General features: G+C 39.6%; 1 protein-coding gene and 1 long non-coding RNA gene across 8 annotated transcripts; one reads left to right on the forward strand and one right to left on the reverse strand.

The window, feature by feature from the left end:
* The first annotated feature begins 1,810 nt into the window (after positions 1–1,810).
* LOC148865181 (transcription factor PIF1-like) lies at positions 1,811–19,273 on the forward strand. Of its 7 annotated transcripts, none has more exons than XM_088981099.1 (9): positions 1,811–2,267; positions 2,393–2,494; positions 2,593–3,352; positions 16,182–16,280; positions 16,385–16,450; positions 16,533–16,598; positions 17,636–18,035; positions 18,423–18,486; positions 18,885–19,273. In XM_088981099.1, the coding sequence occupies exons 2-8, from the start codon at positions 2,409–2,411 to the stop codon at positions 18,461–18,463; spliced, it is 1,518 nt and encodes a 505-aa protein (XP_088837225.1). In that variant the 5' UTR covers positions 1,811–2,267; positions 2,393–2,408; the 3' UTR covers positions 18,464–18,486; positions 18,885–19,273. The 7 variants fall into 7 exon arrangements, with proteins under 7 accessions (XP_088837225.1, XP_088837227.1, XP_088837223.1 ...); XM_088981101.1 differs by having other exon boundaries at positions 1,816–2,267; positions 2,406–2,494; XM_088981097.1 differs by having other exon boundaries at positions 1,816–2,267; positions 2,406–2,494; positions 17,636–18,015.
* Positions 5,062–5,920, reverse strand: LOC148865182 (uncharacterized). Its single transcript, XR_016110772.1, has 2 exons — positions 5,718–5,920; positions 5,062–5,534 (listed from the first exon to the last, which is right to left on the reverse strand). It is a non-coding gene; the product is annotated as an uncharacterized LOC148865182 (long non-coding RNA).
* Positions 19,274–22,412: the final 3,139 nt, after the last annotated feature.

Here is a 22,412-nt window from a genome sequence, read left to right on the forward strand (position 1 = left end):
CCATCTCTTGGCAATCTGAACTATCTGAAGATTTTCCTAAAAATACTTTAAAACAAAAGGCTATTGATCTATATTTTATCGAAGTCACAAGTGGGATCGAGCGGATCTGCTTAATTATAACAAATAGGGAGAAGTACCAATCAACCCAGATCAGAATTGTTTAGGCCCAAAGTACAGGGAGAATACATTCTGATCGTGAATTGATACCAAATTCACGGATAGGATATGATTTATAGGGGGGAGAAGGCTAGTTGTAGGGGGGGGTCTGGAATTCAGAATTCTGCGTCGTGTATATATGTTCTTCTCCGCAACAAATAAGACTAAGGCTAGACACATCATAGGTTTGTACCACCTATATAATATTCACACTTAAAAGCTTTCAAAAATTAATGCGAGTAAATGCACGCCCTAGAGTGGTGCATTTGTACAAGATAGCATGAAAATGATAGGTATGGATCTGGTAGTAACAAAACACTAATGCTACGCATGTGGACTTTGCACATTGTCATGAGGACTTGTGACACAAATTTGTGATGCACCCAGCATAGTTTGTTATTGGTAAGGATCAAATATTAATACGTCCGATATCAAAAATTGGGTGTCGATGCATATAAATAAGACCGGTATTTTGTTTTCTTTTTATTTTTTTTAATTTTTATTAATCCAAAGAGGGAAATGCCTTCTATCATCCCGAACTTCAACCCCCAATCCTATGTGTGTTGGTGTATTCATGTGTTTCCATGACTTTGGATATGGATATAATACACCCCGATTGATATTTTGATCCTTTGTTATTAGCAGATCCCGGCCCGATGGGTGCAAGGCACAACATTAGGATAAACTTGACCCTGCCCAACCCATATATTGAATCTGTAGGGCATATAACTTATATTATGCGTCAAAGTTAATAATGTTTTTTATTTCTTTTTATCTACATATTTAAATTAAATAATTGAAAATTTTGAAATGTGTTCATGTTATCATGCATGTTTATTACTTATATATAATAGAAAATAAAAGATTTGAATTCTGTGTCCGACCTATTAATTAACCCATGCCACCCTCAAATGGAGGAAGTATAGAATCAAGAAGGGTTTTGCATTTTAATGTGTAGCTAACTAGGGTTTAGATTCTATAAATCCAACCCGTAGTGGGTATGGGTTGGGAGATTCGGGGAGACGGGGAGAATCAGCCCCCCACAAAATAATTTTCCACATCGCATAACACATTTCCACCGTGTATTGAGAATATCTCCCGATGATAATATCAGAAATGATAGCATATCATCGGAAGATATTTCTAATACACGGCAGAGATGTGCTGTAGGACATTGTGGGCGACTGGTTTCAACTCAATAATCAACGCTCAATAATCAACGCTTTAACCCTCCCAAACACGCCCCTATTCACAAAATCATAGTCACAGGCTCACGGCATTTCCTGAATTCCTGGGCCACCCTTGATAAGCAATTAATCATAAACCACATTTGCTACTACGGTGTCACAGCGCTGCGCTATGACACATCACAGCAAAAGTGAACTCTTATAACCAACCAACGGGGATGGTGTCCAACTGTTAATGTGTTATTGGTGGTGGCATGAAAATGCTATGACGACGGTTGCAGCAGATGTGAACTCTCATTCAAAGACCTAGGTTTTGTGTTGCTAAATTTGGAAAAACTTTGGCTGTTGGCCAACAGCTTTCCTGTTGAGAGAGTTTCAGGGTTGGGCACGTTACCCTGAAAGTGGGCAAATTGGTAATTGACTTCTGAGTTTTTTGAGTAAAAACAAAAGTATGCCCGTGAATTACTGATCTGCTGTGAACGTGCCCAACCCAGAAACTCTCTCAACAGCAAAAGCTGTTAGCCGCAACAGGACAACATATATCGATGGATATAAAAAAGTAATGTATTTAGTGAGAGAGAAAGCATAAGGGGAGGGATGGCTTGCTTATCTTTGATTGGTCATGAAGACGCAAATAGAGGAGCAAACAAGGAGAGATCATCGTTAAACTTTGGACAACACCTCTAGTTCAGGCTTCAGAGTTCAGAGCTGTCGTTGATCGATACGAAGAAAAAGGGATGGATGGATGAAAAATTCGACGCAGTGAACTACTGAATGATCGCTTCCTACTGATCTTGTGGCCAGCCATGTGATCAGTTCTTCGATCTTGTCACTCTAGCTATTCGCACAATTTTCTTGCTATATTGTCTCCTTACCTCTAAAGCTCGTGAATTTCCAGTTTTCATAAACTAAGAAGCATTTCCGGTAATTATTTTTTTTTTAATTTAATCGAATTAATCGGTTCTGATATTTGTGGTTTTGCTTTTTCTTTTTCTTTTATTTTTTTTTCTTTTAATGCTTTACTTGTTCTTGTTTTATTCTTTTTAAAGATTTTTGTTGCAGACAATGAAATTCTCTACTCCGGATTTTGAGATGGAAGACGATGCGATCACAACCTCTTGGGGGTTATATAGGCAGAATAAATTCACAGTGTATGTAAACTTCGAGCTTTTTCGTAGACATTAAAATAAGCCAAAATTTTTAGGATTTTTCTTTTCTAAATTTCAGTGGATTCTTCTGTGTAAAACAGTCCTGAAGATGAGGTAGTAGAGCTTCTTTGGCAAAATGGTCAAATAGTTATGCAGAGCCAGCGATCTCTCAGGAAATCCCTGCCAAAATTTGATGCTGTTATTCCTTCCGAAGGATCGTCGGCTGAGGAGACTCGAACAACTACGACCGCAACAACTGCTACAATATCGGCCGAGAAAGAAGCAGTAGTTAATCCAGTCTTCATGCAGGAAGACGAGACGGCTTCTTGGTTGCATTATCCTTTGGAAGATTCATTCACTACTGATATCGTATATCCCACTCCGTCCAATGGTAGTCAGATTCCAGAAAGACGGCCAGAAAATAAACATCCAGCAGCTCCTCGGCCACCAATCCCACCTGCAACGCGTGCAGAACTGGATTCGGGTGCCAAATTCCAGCGCTTCATGCATTTCTCGTTGCCGAAGGGGAAAGGCGAAGCGAAACCGTCGAATGCCAATAAGGCGGTGAGAGAAACGACGGTTATTGATTCGAGCGACACGCCAATGGCAGCGATCAGACCGGCGGTTGCGCAAGCATCAAGAACGACAGCGGAGTTTTCTAGCGGCAATCTGCGGAGCGAAAGTAAGAGCGGTGATGGAGCCGCAGCGGCTGATGCTACTAGAGAGTTATTGAGCTGTGACCGAACCATGGCGTCGTCCTCTGGCGCCTCCGGCGCAAGCGTGGAGCCGTCAATGAAGCCGCCGACGGATGACCGGAAAAGGAAGTCGAGGAGAGACTACAATAATGACCGCCATGGCGAGGTAGGTATTCTTCTTCACGTCTTTTTTGGCGTTGCTCGTCTGTTGTTGGCTGCATCTATCATGCGCAGTGCGTGCTGCACATCCTCTAAACATAATGCTAGCATCAGACGGTGTTGAAGGGTTTGTCTAGTCCAGTCTCTAGATACGTAGCGTTAATTGTGGTCCTCGTGTATGTGTGGCTCAGAGGGAACGGGTTCAAGTGAGCCCGGGGATTCGTCAGGCACTTAACTGCCATTAGATCAGAATAAATTCTTGATGGCCCCACAATTTGGAGCTGCATCGAATTAGGGAATGGCACCGAGAATCAGTCAGTCCATGTTTTGGGGCCTACAGTTATACGAACATCTGACAGCCCTGAAAGGTGTCTCTGGTCATGATCTGACCGTTATTGTTCTGTTGTTAGCGTCAGAGGAACTCATATAGATTAGACTTTTACACGTAAGACGTAACACGTATAGGAAGGACAGAGGTGGAAGGAGATCCGAAATGGGCTTCAGGGGGGGAAAGCAGATTAGTACTGCATTGGCAGAGAGGGAAGCCAACAGCCAAGTGATCGTGCAATAACACGTGGTACCGTAGCATCTTGGTCGATAGCCTTTTCGTGGTGTGGGAAGACAATGATTTGGGTGTTTTTGGGAAATCAGAAAAACCTCCCCTGTATTTTTTTGACAATCCTATAAATCGTCCCTGCATTCTGAATCTAACAAAAACCACCTCTAATGTTTAAAAATAATATGTAAATATCACTCTTTTGTTAAATTTTTGTATATTTTTGCCAAAACACGCTTAAACACTACCATATACCACACGCCTTCAGATTTGACATTGCAACTTTAAAACTACAAAGACAATGGAGATTATAGATTTGGTGGGTTAGGAAACAGGAAGTGTAACGGGTTTGACCGTTATTCCTTGTGCTGGCTCGAACGTTTGACACCAGATTGAAACAAAATAAATTGGGAGAATAACGTTTCAGCCCAGGGTCAGGATGTATAGGCCCAAAATACTGTTGGGATAAGTGTCATCTCTTAATTGATGCTAATTCATAGGCTACAATATACTTCTCCCTAAATTATTCTATAAATGAATTGATTGATGATGAAATGATGGAGAAAAATGAAATGGAGGCGTTTAGGAATGGATGGTCAGTGCTGTTACATGGAGAGCAGATGTAATGGAGGCATTTAGGATGTCTTCAACGAGTTCCAATCACTTCGAATCCTAGGACCAAATTTCCAATGTCGGTGTGATGCTAGAACCTGGGGTGGAACCAGGGTGTAGCATAGGGGAGTCTTCCCCTCCCCAACCCCTTAAAAGTTCCCACAATCCCTATTGATATTCGACTTATATTTTGACTCTATTCATGTTTATAAACTTTTTCTCCTCTCCCCCAATCAATATTAGCTTCTGGCGCCCCTAACATAAAATCCTGACTCGGTCCCTAGCTGGAATTTAGACGGATTTGAGATCGTCTCACAGTTTAAATCTCAAAATTTGAAAACTCCTGCTTGCACTGGCATTGGTAATCAATCGAGTTATTTCTGGTGAAGATAGATTAACAGGCTTGATTTGGTTATACAAACAGAAAAATCTGTTGATGCTGTATTGGTACAAGCCTGCGATGGTAATTAATGAGGATGGCTTGTATAGTTTTGACCTACACATATATTGATGGCTTGCAGCACGTTTAGGAGATCCACAGGAATGAATTATATCAAAATTGGAAAATTATGGTAATATTAGTGCTGAATCAATTCCCTTGGCATTGGATCAAGCTATTAAAAGCGGAAAGGTTGAATTAGATCATACAATTGCCAGCTGCAGGTTTTGGGTTAGTCTTACCTGGGGTGCTCTGCTATATATTTTGAGGTGGGGTTAAGGCTTCTTGATGCATAACAGGTGCAAGAAAAAATGGCACTTGAGATGAGGAGAAAGATTACAATGAATGATTGCTGGGTTGTCATGACATCAGCGTGACATCAACATCTAGTATTTGGAAGATCGTCCGGGAGGTGTAAACACATCTATGCATCTCCTCTTCGTTATTTTCCATATTGTAATTTTTTTATTTTGTCTTTGAGCACCCCTGGAAGGAAAGAAATAGAGGAAGAATGAAAGAGGAGAAGAAATAGAAGAATAAATAAAGAAATTGGCGAACTGATATGGCTCCTCTCCCGTTCACCTGCGGCAGAGAAGATGAAAGTGAGAGAAAGGAAAAAAAAAAGGAGAGAAAAAAGAAGAAAAGGAAGAGACAGGAGGGAAGAAAATGCCAGAGAGAAAGAGAAAGAGAACTCAGGGGTGATGATATAAAAATAATATATTACATCACATTTTTCTTAAGGAAATTAATAGAAGGTATTTATACCTTTTTTTTTCAAAACAGCATGTGAGATTTTTGTTAGGGTCAAAACAGGGGTAATGATATAATTAACAAAAAATGGATTTTTTTTTTTTTTTGGCAATTGCTACAACAGGCACAACACTAATATCACCCCCCACCCCAAGTGGGAATCAAATCCGTGTCTATGCTTGAGCAGATCAACTAAAAAACAAATCAGCTAAAAAACCAATTGAGTTATCTCTCAATTGGCAATATAAAGCATGGTTTTCAAACCATCGCTGATCCCAGACATGAGATTGTTCAACCTAGAAACTATCCAAACATTCCGTTTCACCTTTAACCCATATCTTGGCAAAAAACTGTTGACTTGGTCAGCAACCTATTGATCGGGGTGATCAAATTGTTGACCAGTTTGATCCAGACAATAATTTTTGGTCATTTTTTTATTTCAACTATTTAACTCTTTTTTTTTTTTGTTTTTTAAATTGAAATGGATCATCCGTTTGAACCACTGACCTAAAAACCAGTGATAAAAGTAGTTCGTTCCAGGTCAGTTTTTAAAACATTAATATAAAGTGAATTTGAGAGTCAACCCCCTGAGATTGGATTAGATGAAGGCAATGAGCCAATTACATAGTGTCATGGGGCTATTTGATATGGCGCCGTAAGGCACTCGAAGGGACCTTGTGCAAGCATAAGCACATAGTTCAGTGTCAAAAGGACCTCGTGCTTATCCTTTACATGTTGTTAGTTCACTCGGCTACCTACCTTCCCTCAAAGAATAGCTTAAGCTTTTGGGGGAATGACAAAAGGAAACATCAAAGTATTGAAAAATAATACTAGTATTTACAATAATGCTATTAGCATTTCTCCCATGCAAAATACTAGTATTGCCCAATCCAAGACACACTTGATGACGCTCAGATGGCATGTCGTGGGCACGGTGATGGCACTTGATGGCGCGACAAAGAGTTTATTTGTGACAATCTCCCCCACTCAATTATGTCTTCTTCTTCGAAGACTTGCTTCTTCTGGTTGCTTGGATCTGTTACTGATGAAGGAGGATTCTTCGGCTGCTCCATGAACTTTGTTTCTTCCAAGGCTCTGGTATGAGGTTGGGTGGAAGGCTTGAAGGTTTTCTTGATTGTAGGAGAACCTATGGCTAGTTACCAAGTTAATTCCTTTCCTATTTGCTTCAAAGTAAGATTTTGGGTGTTCTAATTTGATGATTGGAGAAGTTAAGGCCAGAGTTGGGTCAAAATGATGCTTTGGATTCTTGGGGCATTGGTGCCATGAATGTTTTCCCAAAGGGGTTTCCTCCAAGGGCTACTAATGGTGTTGGATCGAGGCCGAGTTGGGTTGTGGTCCCTATTTCGAGTGGTTGGCACTCTCTCCCATGTTGGTCTGGTAGTAGATGAGTCTGTTGTTGGAGACGACCTTGGGTCTTCTTGATGTCTTCATCGTTGTGTAGTTGCTGCACAAACATTGGTGTTGGAACGACTTTGGTAGAGACCACTTCTTGATGATGACTTCCTGGTCTGTCCTAGTGTTGGTGTGAGATGCTAGAGTGGGTGTCTTCTCTGTTGTTGACATGGCATTGACACTGATGGTGTCTTCTTCCTGGTACAACTGTAAAGGTGTAAATCGGGCCATGCCACCTGTGACCTGGCATGATTTTGAGCCGGCCTGATGGTCCACAGGCCGTACTGCAATTTTGTACATCGGGACTCTAAGTACTAAAACTTGCTTCCCAAGTACATTCACTACAGTTGCCACTGGGATGCAAGGAGAGTGCTCATCCAAGATGAGGTGGTCAACGTGTGGCATTAGGGCTGCTTCCGCTTTTGTTAGGAATTCCATCCCAATGACAAATTGGAAATCATCCAGGGGTACCACAAATAAGTTGATGCTTCCCTTCCAAGGTCCTACTTGGAGCTTTACTCCACGAGCCATGCCTGTTGTTGCCTTGGCACCGGAGTTGGCCACTTTGATCCACCCTACCTGTTTGGATATAGCCAAGCTAAGTCGTCTGGCATCAATGAGTAAAATGAAGTTGTGTGTCGTGTTCGTGTCTACTAGAGCTTGAGTCGACCTCCCGCTAAGGGTAATGTCAGCATATTTGAGCCCCATGTGGGTTTTGTTGGGCCACTTAAATGTGGCCACTTTCTTTTCCATGGCATTGAGTAGTTGGAGGGTGCCAACCTTTGGCGCCAAAGCATGCTTGTCCCCATCACTTTGTTCATCACCATTGAGCTTGGCGATGAGGGCATTGGGTTTCTTCCTTGTAGGGCAATCACTTGTCTAGTGCATCTCATTGAAAATGAAACACGATTGTGATGGTGTAGTCGACCTCTTGTACATGTAGGTGTTGTAGTCTCCTTGTGGCTTCTTCCCTTTCCGATACTTAGCTGGATTGTTGTAGTGAGGCCGATTCTCCTGTGAGGGGCTTGCTTGCTTGTCTCCCCCACTCAAGTCGGGGGCACGCAAGCTTGGAGGCTTATTGTCCCGCTAGTCTCATGTCAATGAGTTGTTCGTCTATGGCCATGCCTATTGCAAGATCTTGAACGCTTTGTCGCTAAAGCTCTATTTCTGCCCATGGTTTTAGACCATCCACAAAATTGAATAACAAGTCCTTCTCTGATATGTTAGTGATCTCAAGCGTGAGGACCGAAAATTCCTTGACGCAATCATAGAGTGAGTTCTTGTGCCAAAGTCCTTTCAATTATCATACATCTAAACAAACCAATGATTAATCCTAATCCAATCCAAAATAAAGTGGAGTTCATAAATTTCAATCCTAACCCGATTCCAATCCAACCCGATTTATTTGGATTTGGTTAGAGTTGGGTTCGGGCCAACCCGACCCATGTTGCAAGCTAGCTTTAGATGGCATGTTGTGGGCACCCTGATGGCACTTGATGGCGCGAAGAGTTCACTTGTGATAGGGCTGTGAAACCAATGATAATATCCCACGTTAGTCATTAAATGCACATGGCATGCATTCCCCATTATGACACCTGGTCCCACCGGTCTCCCAAAATTATAGGCTGCCAAAATTGTCGACTGATCAGGTTTATTATTTGTCCAATGAGTACTATTCACTTCATAGGCTGACTTTTTCTTTTTAACTTTGTAAAACCTGTTTTGAAATTTGCCTTCTGATGAGTTGAACTGATACTTTTTTTCTGAGATGACTGAACATGCTGCCGTAGGCAACACAACAGTCTCCATTACTTGGATTACCATATCGTCGCTTGGTGTTGGTGCTTTGACCCATTATAGGCCCTGCCAAGAAAAGCCTATTTCCATCAAATTGGCCCCACTTAACAGTTCGAACATGCATGGTCAAGCAGGCCATTGTGGAGAGCTTCCAGTACAGTAGCTTCTCAAGTATTTTGGCAGGAATGTGGAGCTCCTCAGTTCAAAGAGGAATCGAAAATGATGGCCAAGCATGAAGGATTTCGAACAATGAAGTACTCACTAAACTTGTTAGGTTGTAGATTCCAATTCTCATAAAAAAGTTGACCCAAATAGCCAGCTTCGGCAGCGTTGGCTAGAATTTTCATCGTAGTCTCGAAGACCCTGCCTCCAATAGAAAACTTCTCTTTGAATTCCTATATGTGGTTAGTTTGGGGCAAACCATGGGCAGGATTTGACATATCAGCTTGCGTAGGGCTTCTTTGGATTATTGGTTCACTCACATATAAATTTGTCCTACTTATGGCCGGTTCCTCAAAAGCTCTTTGATGTTTGAATGTCCGAAACCGAGCTTTCCAACGGGATTTTGGCCCTAGCTATGGATAATCCTGGAAATGGAGTTTTAACTTTTAAGTATGGAAGGCAAAGACTTGAATTCAAATTGAGTATTAGAAGCAAAGTTAGGAAAAATAGGGTTCTGCGTGCTTTAATTCGTCGGAATTAAACAAAGGCTAATGATGTTCATGAACTTGGCGACCATGTGAGTCACTAAACCAGTTGTAGGAGTAGAATTAGAAAATTAAGGACCAGAACCACCAGGTAACCAGTTGTAGTGGTGTGGATCTTCTAAACTGAACCCTAATCTCCATCACAAAGGGTAAAATGGTATTTTAATGATTCCATTAGACGTCATAGGCGTTATAGGCCCTGTTTGAAACTAGTTCTGCATATTGCTTGTCAAATTGGGATCAAGCATCCCCTGATCTGGGTCGGACCAAATCCACTGACAGTATAGTTTTCATTCAATTATAATTAATTGTCAGGTACAGATAGGGATGATCATAGAGTCCAGATCTGGCAGGAGTGTGGCCCCATGACACTCACGTGTTCATTCTTGATTTGCACATTTGTGTTTATACCAGATCCCATGCATAATAAATATGTTTACTAAAGAATAGCCGATCCCATTTGGTTGGGACAAGCCTGAGATGATGAATAATAAGACAATGGCATTTGCTAAAGAATCATAATTTTAAATCTCATAAAATTCTAAGGGTCCTACTAGCATCTAAAAACTTACATAATGAATAAACCTCAGAAATCTCAGTTCCTCTCTTAATGAGAGTTGTTGTCATAAAGTGGGATGCTAAGCTAATACAAGAGAGGTTGGGTGGCTCAAAATTCATTTTATATCATATGAAATGAACAGTATTTTCACTCACCGGCAATTAACAAATTTTAATTCATTTTATTTATAATATACAACATCAAGATAATTTTTATTACATTTTATCAATGATTTAATAGTTTAAATTTTAATAATTTTTATCTAACTTATTAATTTATTTAACATTGAAATTCCATGATCCAAATCTGATGATACTATTTAATTTATATCCATATATTAATAAATTCAACATCATTGTTATATGTAACAGGCTATGGAACCAATGATAGCATCCCACGCAAGATATTAAATGATTGTGGGTCTCATATATTAAAAAGTTGGTGCGGGGTGTTATCATTGGTCCATGGCTTGTTGAACAGCCATTGCAATAAGCTAATCCTTTCTCATAAAAGACACCCTGTAATTTGACTTTTACTGTTAATATTACTGGTTTTCACGGGTTGGGAGCTGTGCTTGTAACATCTGCTGTCATGGCAGTCGCATCAGAATCCTGTGGCGTCCCCATTGCAAGACACGTCAGCATATTGAATAGTAGAGTCCGATTATGATACCTCCCTCGGTGCTATCCCATTGCAAGTTTGCAATCGATCAAGTAATCTTCATTCAAATTCAACTATACTTATATAAAAAAAAATTGGGGGTTTTGATTGGCCAAAGCTTCCAGGTGTCGTGTTTTACGGTATTGTAGAAATTGGCATTTTAAATTTTTAAATCAATCAACTAAATGCATCACAATCCTGTTGTTGCAGAAAATGTGAATTCATTAAAATTTTCTAACCAATATCTCTAACACATATAACCAGACATTTAAAATTTTTCATAATGGAACCTGCATACCATGTGCCCTGACAACAGTTTATTGGTACGTTCCAAACAAAAGCCACTGAGAAGTAATGTTATGCCCTGAAACCAACGTTGGTTTGTAAGAAAACCCTAATAATACTGCTAGTTTTACCTTCAGGATTTATAGAATTCTGATACCATAAGTAGCTTCGTTAATAAGTACATCATAATGTCACTGATACACACAAAACCTTTAACACTAGTCCAGCAACTCCTGCTGGGGGTGTATTCAAACATAAACTTTCACCAACGCATTATATGATTGTCATTTACACTGCCAAGAGAGTAGGCAGACATGGAGATGTATAGCTACAAAGGCCCGTACTAACTTCCCTTTGTATTCATGGACTCTCAAACCTTTTAATTTGTCCCCGTTCTTTGTGTGTCTCTTATATTGTCTTCCTTTTCTTGTCTTGTTTCTCTTTTAGTACAGCCATATATGAGTATGCACCCACATGTTTTATTTTTTAATTTTTTTTTTTATAATTTCATTTTTACACATGATTTTATACTGTTTAGTTAATACAAAATCAGTTTCCTGAAAACACCTTTAAACACGTGTATGACGTGTATCAGAAACCCAATGATACTATAAAATACATCGATACAGGGTGTATCATGTTCTTCTCAATTTTTAAAGAAAAATTAATTTCTCTATACCTAAATGTATCTACTTTAATTCACCACAATCACCTAGACTCACTTTACATGCATTTGCAAAAAAGAGTTCACAACAACCAAAGATTTACCACTATCTCGAAGAGTCTTTCTATTCTCTTTCTATAACCATTCTACAAAATGTTAGATTCATCTGGAGCACTCTAAAGCGCATTAACTTCCACAGATGACTTAAACGAAGAGAGAAATTTTAACTTAAATCAAGTTCTAAACTTGTGGTGACATTCCCAAAGTGGTTTTGCTCATCTTGTTTATCTATTTGTATTTTACTTCTATTATCACAAGAGCATTTTTAATATGTTGTATTATTGTTCTTGGGGCTGCAACTTGAGTGAACCCAACCCAAGCTTCTGCATGGGTTAGGCTTGAGCTTTCAGAGATCAAGAGTGGGCCTAAGCCAAAATAACGTAGGCCCAACGTAAAACTCAGATTGGCTTGGGTTGAAGGCCTTGGATAGCCTAAGCCCTCCTGGCATTATATGATATGTGTGCTTATAATATATGTGTATATTACGTGTTTATGATGTGTATGTATGTCTGTAAGTTACATATATATGGCCATCATGATGTAAACTCTAAAGTGTATCTAATTATTTACAATATGTATATGGTGAGTCTAAATTCATATCCATGCACAAGCAAATACAATATACACATGCGTTTTATTTATGTAGAAATAATTTTTTAATTGTATATATTATATATGAATGCATACATGTATAAAATGTGTAATAAATGCATTTGTTAATATCATTTGTACGTATTTCCGTTTTATATATTTTTTTCTTTTTTACTTCATTAGGCTACACAACAGGGTAACCCATACCCCTCCCTTAACCCCACCTGCCCTAGTGGCAGCAGGATTTGATTCAATGTCTCTACTCCAGCGAGTCAGAGATTCAACAATTGAACCACCATCAGTTGATTATTTCTATTTTACTTTACTCTTAAGTTGAGTTACAAAGCCTGCAAAAAGGTAGATGTATAAAATATACGGAGAAGGTCAAACAGGTCCAATGCAGATTTCTGATTTCCATTGTAGAGTTATAAACATTCAAAAGGTCAAAAATTCACATTCTAATGCACCCATAACCGCCTGTGAATTAGCATCAATTCCGACTTGGCACCTACCCCAAATGTACTTTGAACCTACAAATTCTGACCCTGGGCTGAATCGTCATTCTCCCTAAAACATATTCAAAAATCCTTTCAAACCCAACTTAATACTTTATCCACCGAAGCCTAAATAAGACTGGCCTAAACAGCCTTAAACTCAAGATGGGCCTGGGTTCGTAAAGTCATACTTGGCCTTGAATTGGACTAGGCCCGAGCCTGACATCTAAGTTTTAGGGTTGAGCTAGGTTAAAACTCACTCCCACTCAACTAGTCTAAGTTGCATCCCATTTTCCCTTTTGGTGTTGATATGTGGATTTACCAATTAAAAAGTTCTTTGTTGTTTGTATAATGCGGTCAGTGTCAAGTCTCATTTTATAAGATGAATACTGATGTTGCGTGATCTGGTTCTCCCTGTTGGAGGACAGCTCGGATGTTAGATTGGTGAGGTTGCTAAGTCAAGCTACAAGAGAATAGTATTAGAGTACCCAGGTTGTTTTACTCAGGGTCGGTACTCTGATGCTTAAGTCAACGAAGAATTATTGTGAGAGCTAGAATGCTTGAGAGTTGTGTACCTTTTCTAATCAATGGAACACCTTTATATAGGCGTAGGTTGTCGTGGGTTTCATGCTGCACGCCTTAGATCTCCAAGGGGACGTGGTTTATCGACACACCTCGCTCAGAAGTGGTTTCCACGTAAAGCGATAAAACTGACACGGTTGCCTCAAAAGCGGGTGGGGTGGGACTTAGCTCTGTTGACGGGGCGACGTAATCCCAAAAGATTCAGAGACAATAACCCACTCATGATGGGGGTTGGCCACAACGTCATGCAGGTTGTTAACCACGCTTCATCCAGGTCAGAGATGGGAGGTCGACCCTCATTTTGAGGTCCCTAGCTTGATCCTGCGATAGCCAACTTGGTCCTGAGATGACTGACCTACCTACACCTGGTCTTGAGATGGCCGACCTGGTCCTAGGCTAGCTGGTTGACCTGGTCCTAAGATGGCCGACCTAATCTTGGGCTGGCCGACTTGGTCCTGAGTTGGCTAACCTGGTCCTGGGCTAGCTGACCTGGTCCTGAGATGGCCGACCTAGTCCTAAGCTGGCCAACCCAGTCTAGGCTAGCTAACCTACTCTTGAGCTAAATGACCTAGCTTTGGGCTGAGGTGCCTACAAACTGGCCTTGCCTATGTGGCACCAAGGTGTTAAGCAACATTTTAGGATCACCATGTGGCACAATGTCATTGGAGGGCCAAATCGCCCCTCATCAATTGGCCCCACTCTCGAAGTGAGTTCTGTTGGTTCATGGTGTTGACCTTGTTTGCTCACCCGAGTTGGAAGAGTCTAAGCGTTGAATGCGAAACTACGTAGGACATCACCATCTTGACCACCGGGGCACAAGAACGAACTCATCAACATGAGGAGAGGTGGAGTGAGTCCTTTGAGGGCATTCGTCGAGCTAGGGATGTAGTCATCGAGGAGTTCCGTTCACCCAAGCACCTCAAGAGAGGAGTTTCTCGTGCCCACCCTCAAGAAGGGCTTCACTATGCCATTGCTTCCTTAGGTCACTCCACTCATAGGATTCTACGCAGTGTCCCTCAAGCCAATCCTCGAAGGGATGGCCGACGAGGTCGTTGCGGAGCCTGAAACCAAGGTGGAGGATAGCGGAGAGAATGATGAGAATGATGTCGATGAGGGAGCCTTAATGCTAAATGCATTTTGGCTTCCCATTCGTAGATTTTCGCCAAAGTGTGTGTATCATGAGTCAGGTCAAGTTGGCGGAATCAGGTTGCCTCTTACGCAGGCTTGACCATGCCAAAATTTGAATAGGCCAATTTGCTCTTAGCACCTCAGCCTATACACACCTCATCACCTCAGTATGGCTAACCTACTATGGTGGTTCCATAGTCTGTTGGTCATCGACTCCCATGGGAACCATGGAGGGTTCGACTTGCAGGGGTGGCTCCACAATCTATTGGCTGTCAACTCCCATGTGAACCTTGGAGGGCTCGACCCGCAGGGGCGGCTTCATAGTTTGTTGGCCATCAACTCTCACGGAGAGCATTAAGGGCTCGACCCATGGGGCGACCCAGTATCAGGGTTGGGAGATTCTATGCGAGTGAGACTGTTGGAACTTGTCCGGACTGGTGATTCTTATTCTGCCCCCTGCGGGGGTTCCTTCGATCCATGCATTGTTATTGTTGTTTTCCTTGGTTGATGCCATTTCTTAACACTTAATGGGTTGGTCAGAACTTGGCTTTAATGTAGGGGTTCCCATAGATGGTGCCAATTGATGTTGTGTGATTTGGTGCTCTCTACTAGAGGTCAGGATGTCAGGTTGGTGAGGTCGCCTGGTTGAGTTGCAAGAGAATAGTCTCAAAGTACCCAAGTTGCTTTAGTCAAGGTGGGCACTCCGATGCTTAAGTTAGCGAAGAGTTGTTGTGAGAGCTAGAAAGCGAGAGAGCTATAATTCTTGAGAGTTAAATCATGCATACCTTCTCTAATCAATGGGACACCTTTATATAGGCACAGGTTGCTATGGGCTTCACACTATACAATCGGAATCTCTGGGGGGATGTGGGTTATCGGCCCACCTCACTTAGAAGCGATTTCCACATAAGTGATAGAAGTCACCCGGTTGCATCCAAAGCGGGTTGGGCGAGAGTTAGCTTAATCGATGGGGCAACATGATCCTAGACGATTCAAAGATGACAGCTCACTCATGATGGGGGTCGGCCACCACGTCATGTAGGTCGCCAACCATGCTTTAGTCAGGTCGGAGATGAGAGATCATCCCTCATTCCAAGGTCCCTAGCTTGATCCTACGATGGTCGACCTACCTACACTTGGAACTAGGATGGCCGACCTCGTCCTAGGATGGATGTCCTGGTCTTGAGATAGTCAACCTGGTCCTAGGCTGGCCAACCTGGTCCTAAGATGGTCAACTTGGTCCTAGGCTGGCGAACTTGATATTAAGATGGCCAACCTGATCCTATGCTGGCTAACCTGGTCTTGGGTTGGCCGACCTGGTCCTGAGCTAGCCGAGGTGCCTACAAACCAGTCTTATGTATGTAGCATTGAGGTATTAAGCAGTGGTTCAGGATTGCCACGTGGCATACTATCACTGGAGGGCAAAAGGACCAAATTGCCCCTCATCAAATACATTATAACATATTCCTTTTTTTCCTCTTATTTATTATTTTCTCTTTTTTTTTTGTTATTTGAGTAGTTGCTTTTTGTTGCAAAAAGGATGTTGAATATGAAATCATGGATAAGAAGAAAGAAATTCGTGGATCAACAGCTGCAAGAAAAGGTCGTGCTGCAGAAGTCCACAATCTTTCAGAGAGGGTATGTTTATTCTTCGTATATATTGTTATTTACATGGTAATGGAATTGATTTCCCTGGTGTGAATAAATAATATTCATTCTGTTATTATAAGTTTATAACGCAGAGACGTCGAGATAGGATAAATGAGAAGATGAAGGCATTGCAAGAACTCATACCCCGATGCAACAAGGTTATACTTATGTACAGTAGAGACAATTATGTAAATTGGAAGTTGCACATCTTATTTCTAACTTTCCTATTCCGAATTTCAGTCAGACAAGGCTTCAATGCTGGATGAGGCAATTGAGTATTTGAAATCACTTCAGTTACAAGTGCAGGTATGTGTGTGTTCTCCTCATTCGCGCACACGCAAACACACACCACAAACAAGCAATGTACCCCACGAGAAATGCTCCAATTGGTTAGTTAGTCGGATTCTGAACATCTATACTTATGCTGTTCTTCGTGAAATTAATATAAACCAGTATGATGCCCTGTATGAATTTGTATATGCATCATTATATTTGTTAGATAATAAACATCTATTTAGGTAAATCATGTAACAGTTTAAGCTTTTTATGTTAAACAATTCCTTAAGGTAGTGTTGATCAAGTGGTTTGGTGTTCGATTCTTGTGGCTCCACTATAATTAATTAAATTTCAACAAAATATATAATGTATGGGTGGACCAGTACTTGTCCATGCTGTCTTTTAAAGAATAAATTAATATATACCTCACCTGATAGTTTAACCTTTTATGTTGAACTTTACTGGATATATGCTACATGTTTTGCAAACATAAATTTCATGTTATCACTGCCATAATCTCGTAACATTACTAAAATTAGGGCATTCGTTTTTTATCAGTAAGTAGTAACTGAAAAAGTTGGGTGCTGTCACCACTGGCTCCTGGCTAAAATCAACAGATAACGTTTCTTCATAGAAATAACCGTATAAGAGGATCCTGGGATACAATAACGGATACATATCATCTGGAGTCATGTGAATATTCTGCAAGCTGCTGCAACAATTACAGTATCTCCTCTTCAGAAAAAATAAATAAAAAATAAAATAAAAATTACATTTTCTCTTAGTGGAGGGGAACATTGTTTCATGAGTCCTCGTTATATCTTGTTAGGATCTCTAATGTGTCATCCTAGTATCCAAATCATTTCTTTCTTTAATTATTTGTCAGAAAATTTTGTGATCAAATTCTTCTCAGATTTTGCCAGTTTCCTAATGAGTACTGACGCCATTCCCCTTTTGATATATGTTACATATCTTCTTTGAAATTTTGATCATCCAATTTTCTTATTGTCTCGTAGTTATACCTGCATGATTTATGGAAGAAATTATGACTTAGCCAATGTCTGCAGATGATGTCCATGGGATGTGGCATGGTCCCTATGATGTTTCCTGGTGTCCAGCAATATATGCCAACGATAGGGATGGGAATGGGTATGGGCATGGATATGGGTATAGGGATGGGGATGGGCATGAGTCGACCAGTGCTGCCATTCCACTCGGTTTTAGCTGGTTCAGGCATGCCTACACCAACTGCAGCAGCTCATCTGGGTCCGAGGCTCCCTATGCCAGCATTTCATTTACCGCCTGTTCCTACTGTTGGCCCATCCAGAGGACAAGCAACCAACCAGTCAGACCCTGCATCAAACTCAACTGGCATGCAGAATCCCAGCCAGATGCTATTTCCCAACTTCCCTGACCCCTATCAACACTATTTTGGTCTCCACCAGATGCAAGTACCACCAACCTCAGGTTTGCTTATCATTGAATTAGGATTTATTACTTTTATAACAGACGAGACTGGATCTGTTCCTCACACCTCTAGTGCCTCACTGGCGCTTCGCACTCACATCCTACCATGCATTGAGAATATCTCCCATACTTATTAGTAAATATTCATGGGAGATATTTCCAATACATGGTAAATGTGCGAGTGAGACGCCCATTTGTGAGGAGCAGATCCCGTCACATAACAGACCTGCCCTGAGCTAATATATCGTCTCCATATCAGCACATTTGAGAACATGCAAACACACACATAACTTGTCGCTCTCTCACATATGGACCAAGAAAAGATAACGAAAGAAATTTCCTAATACAAAACCGCGAGTGCTAATATCTCCATATTAACCCTTGCAGAGTCGAGCCACGATCGAGCCAAACACCAGCAAGGGAATTGAAACTCCTGAAAACCACCAATCTGGTAGGTTGTTTGATCTCTAATGACTGTCTATTTGGTTTGTTCCTTTAATTGACTTCTATAAAAGCAACAGTAAAACAAAAGCGCAACGTTATGGGAAAGAAAAAAGATAGAGGGGGAACAACCAACCTCCTGGTATCTTGAACATCTGAGCAAGAAATCAACTTTTCCATCAAATGTCAGTAATTACTATTTCTACTTAACCTTACCAACCAGATATTAGCATATTACATATTAATTGCAATCTTCCAGAGTAGAATCATCATCCATGCAATAGGTTCCAATGACCCAATGACTAGATATGATTACCATAGCTTGGTAAATTTTGCGTCTTGAGTGCAGCACTACTGGGCCAAGATGAATCATTAATTCATTATTTTAAGTTACTTCGTTCATTGCAGGTTGAAATGTTGAGCAGATTGATTAGAGAAACGTTCTGCCTACCAAATTTTGTGGATAACGTACCAGAGCATTGAGCACCTCCTGAGTACACAGCCTGAGCATCCACCCCTAACTGACTAAACTATAGTTGCAGCTAACTTGTAAATATTACTGGCAAAAAGAATCTTGTAATTATTAAGTACCCGGTAAAGTGTCACTTTCTCCATCCATATTACTATTTACTAATTGAAAGGAACATGCATTTGTGAGAGGAGAAAGGGAAAAAAATAGTATTTTTGGTAACAAGGTGTCAATTGGCTATTTCGTAAGGTCTTGTTGCTTGTAATTGTTGGAAAATATGAAGAAATATGGCTGTAACAATAAATTAAGAAACCAGATTTTCAAACAACAGATAGATCTGAATTGTAGAAGATATATGTGATAGCTGAGTCATGGTTATGTGTTTGTTCCTTGGAACCAATTTTGTCGCCTCTCGGAATATGTACCACTGGAGCTCATATTTCCTATTAACTTTTCCTACCCACCCACTCTCTATCTGAAGTGAATAGGAGTCACACATTTCTTAATTCATAATAGAGATGTGTGGTAGAAAATCCTAGTGGTTCCACTGTTTTGAAAATCAAACTAGACTGGACGGTTAAACAGTTCAACTTGAGAACCGGTCAGGGGTCTGGGTCCGATTTTGGATTGGACTGTCATTTTTGAAAAACCGTTAAAATTGTCAAAGAACCACTGACCCAAGTGGTTGAACTGTTAAACTGTTTGACCCGGCCCAGCCAGCTGTTTCTGGGTCTTGTTTTTTATTTTTTACAATTAAATAAAAATAAAAAAGGGGAAATGACTATGAGCTCCCCTTCAGAAAAAGAAAATCCCCCTACTTCTTTACCATTAAAACCAGCACGTTGAAACCCAGTGTTGAAATCAAAATACCACTGAGCCCCCTATGTCATACTCGTTCAAATTTTTGTTTTTTACAAAAATACCTATAAAACCCATACTCCTCTACCGTATACTCTATGCGTTTCATGAAATCAGCTCCAGGAATTCAGTAGTTGAGGTTTCTCGTTTATATTATTCAAAAGCGTGATTTCACTTGAACTAATGTAACTGTTGAGATTTTGAACATACAAAATTGGTTCTTTTTTCTGAAACAAATCAATTGCTAAATGGCCTTACCGATCTAGGATGATAACCAGTTCCATACAGTCTTAGATGTTCTCATAGCCATCTAAATGACCTTACTAAAATATGGTTGGTTCTTATAATATCAATTCCATAAGAAAGCATTACCGAGTATTTAGGAACCGGCTACTGCATGTTACCCATTTTCTTAAGACCCGTTCCATACAAAGGCATTATCGAGAGGTCTGTGTTCACATCACTGTTTATAATTTTATATTTAATGGTCTAAACACGGTTAGTAAAGTTTTATGCATTACTATAACTTGGGTAGGGGTATCATTAATGGCATTAAAAATTCGATTTTGAGTTTAATATTTGATATAATTGAATTCGAATAATTTAAATATCATAATTGATTGATTCAGATATTACTTTTTTCAATTCAATAAATATTTTAATTCGACTGATTATTTAATTTTTATATATAATACATAAAATATTTAAACATTTTATATCATTTATATATAATACTTAATTTATATACCTTATATACTTTATATAAAGAAAATATTTATTTTATATATTTATTATTTACCTAAAATAATAAATAGGTGGAATTCGAATTCAATAAACTATTTGAATATTTAATTGAATTTGAATTCTCCAAGACTTGGGTATCATCTTGTAGGGGTTGAAATGGAAATTTGTTTAAGAGATGGCAGAAATGCTCTCATACCTAAGGCCATCAACAGGTTAGGTCCAAGTAGAATCAGAACTGATCCAACAAGAAACATTAAGGACCCATAACTAAACTAGACCCAATAGAGTCTATAATTTTAGATCTATAATCGGATCGACCGGTCCTCGAGACAATCAAATCTAACCCAATGGACCCAATTACAATAAACCTACTAACAGTATTATATATATATATATATATATATATATATATATAAATAAAAGATTTTTGGCTCTCACAACCCTTGAACTTTGAAAAATGACCAATTTCAACCCAAAAACATATAAAGGGCCATTTTCAACCCCATACTTTGGAGGAAAGCAACCCTAGGCAAAAAAGGTAGCGTTTGAAAAGATGTTGGCAGATCCGTTAAACAATGTTTTGTGGCACTACTAAAGTTTGAAAAAAATCACTTTGACGCTAAAGTTTGAAAAACATGGGGCCAATTTCAAGGTCTAATTAAATGACCGTAAAGTGTTTAATTAATTTTATTAAGTTAATTAATTAAATTATACTAATTAAGATAAATAAAGCTAATCAATCTAAATGAGTAATTAAGCCAATTAAGATAATATAAAAGGGTCCAACTATGATATGGAAAACAATATCATATCTAAAACTTCTAATATTGCCACGTATACTGCAGTTACCGGATTTATTTAAGTAACCAGTAATTATTATTTTTATATATTAATTAAAATTTAAAACATTCTTTAACCGAATCCTCCGTTACCCATTCTTTAACCGAATCCTCCGTTACCCATTCTTATCTTCTTCCAGTTCCCTCTTCTGTTCGAACTTCTCCCTCTTCTGTTCACATATCTTTTCTTCTTCTAAAGGAATTTACCCCTGCAAATCTTTGTTTGAATGCTGTCAGTGGCCCCACAGACAGCATTCTTTGTTTGAATGTTGTTAGTAGGTTTATTGTAATTGGGTCCATTGGGTTAGATTTGATTGTTTCGAGGACCAGTCGATTCAATTATAGATCTAAAATTACAGACTCTATTGGGTCTAGTTTAGTTTTGGGTCCTTAAGATTTCTTGTTGGGTAAGTTCTGATTCTACTTGGACCTAGGGGTGGATTTGAGCCGAGCCGAGCCGAATAGTTTCAGGCTTGAGCTTGGCTCGAAACTATTCTATAAGGCTCGAGCTCGGTTCGAGCCAGAACCTTGAGCTCGAGCTCGTCTCAAGTCAAAAGTTCATAAGCTTGAGCTCAACTCATTTTATATTCTATAAAAATATTTAGAAAAAATGTTTTAAAAAAATAAAAATCATATAATTTTTTTATTTTATATTTAAAAAATTAAGAATTATAATAAATAATAATTATAATAATTTTATTACATATATTATTTTCTATATTTTTATTATATTATATTATATTATATTATATATATATATATATATTTGAGTTGGCTCGCGAGCCTCACGAGCCGAGCTCCAATAGGCTCGAGCTTGGCTCGTTTAATAATCGAGCCACTGAATTGGGCTCGAGCTTGACTGAAACCAAGCCGAGCTCAAGCAGCTCATGAAAAGCTTGGCTCGTTGCCACCCCTACTTAGACCTAACTTGTTGATAGCCTTAGGTATAAGAGCATTTCTGCCATCTCTTAAACAAATTTCCATTTCAACCACAACAAGATGATACCCAAGTCTTGGGGTGTAAAA

This window comes from Nelumbo lutea, chromosome 3 (genome assembly GCF_056320005.1).
Source record: "Nelumbo lutea isolate HS-2025 chromosome 3, American lotus-T2T, whole genome shotgun sequence".
Classification (NCBI taxonomy): Eukaryota; Viridiplantae; Streptophyta; class Magnoliopsida; order Proteales; family Nelumbonaceae; genus Nelumbo; species Nelumbo lutea.

Bases quoted from the DNA above. Each gene is read 5' to 3' on its own strand.
- LOC148865181 (XM_088981094.1), top strand. From the start codon at position 2,409: ATGAAATTCTCTACTCCGGATTTTGAGATGGAAGACGATGCGATCACA. The intron at 2,495-2,592 runs GTATGTAAACTT...TGTGTAAAACAG, and splicing joins AGGCAGAATAAATTCACAGT to TCCTGAAGATGAGGTAGTAG. The intron at 16,599-17,635 runs GTATGTGTGTGT...CAATGTCTGCAG, and splicing joins CACTTCAGTTACAAGTGCAG to ATGATGTCCATGGGATGTGG.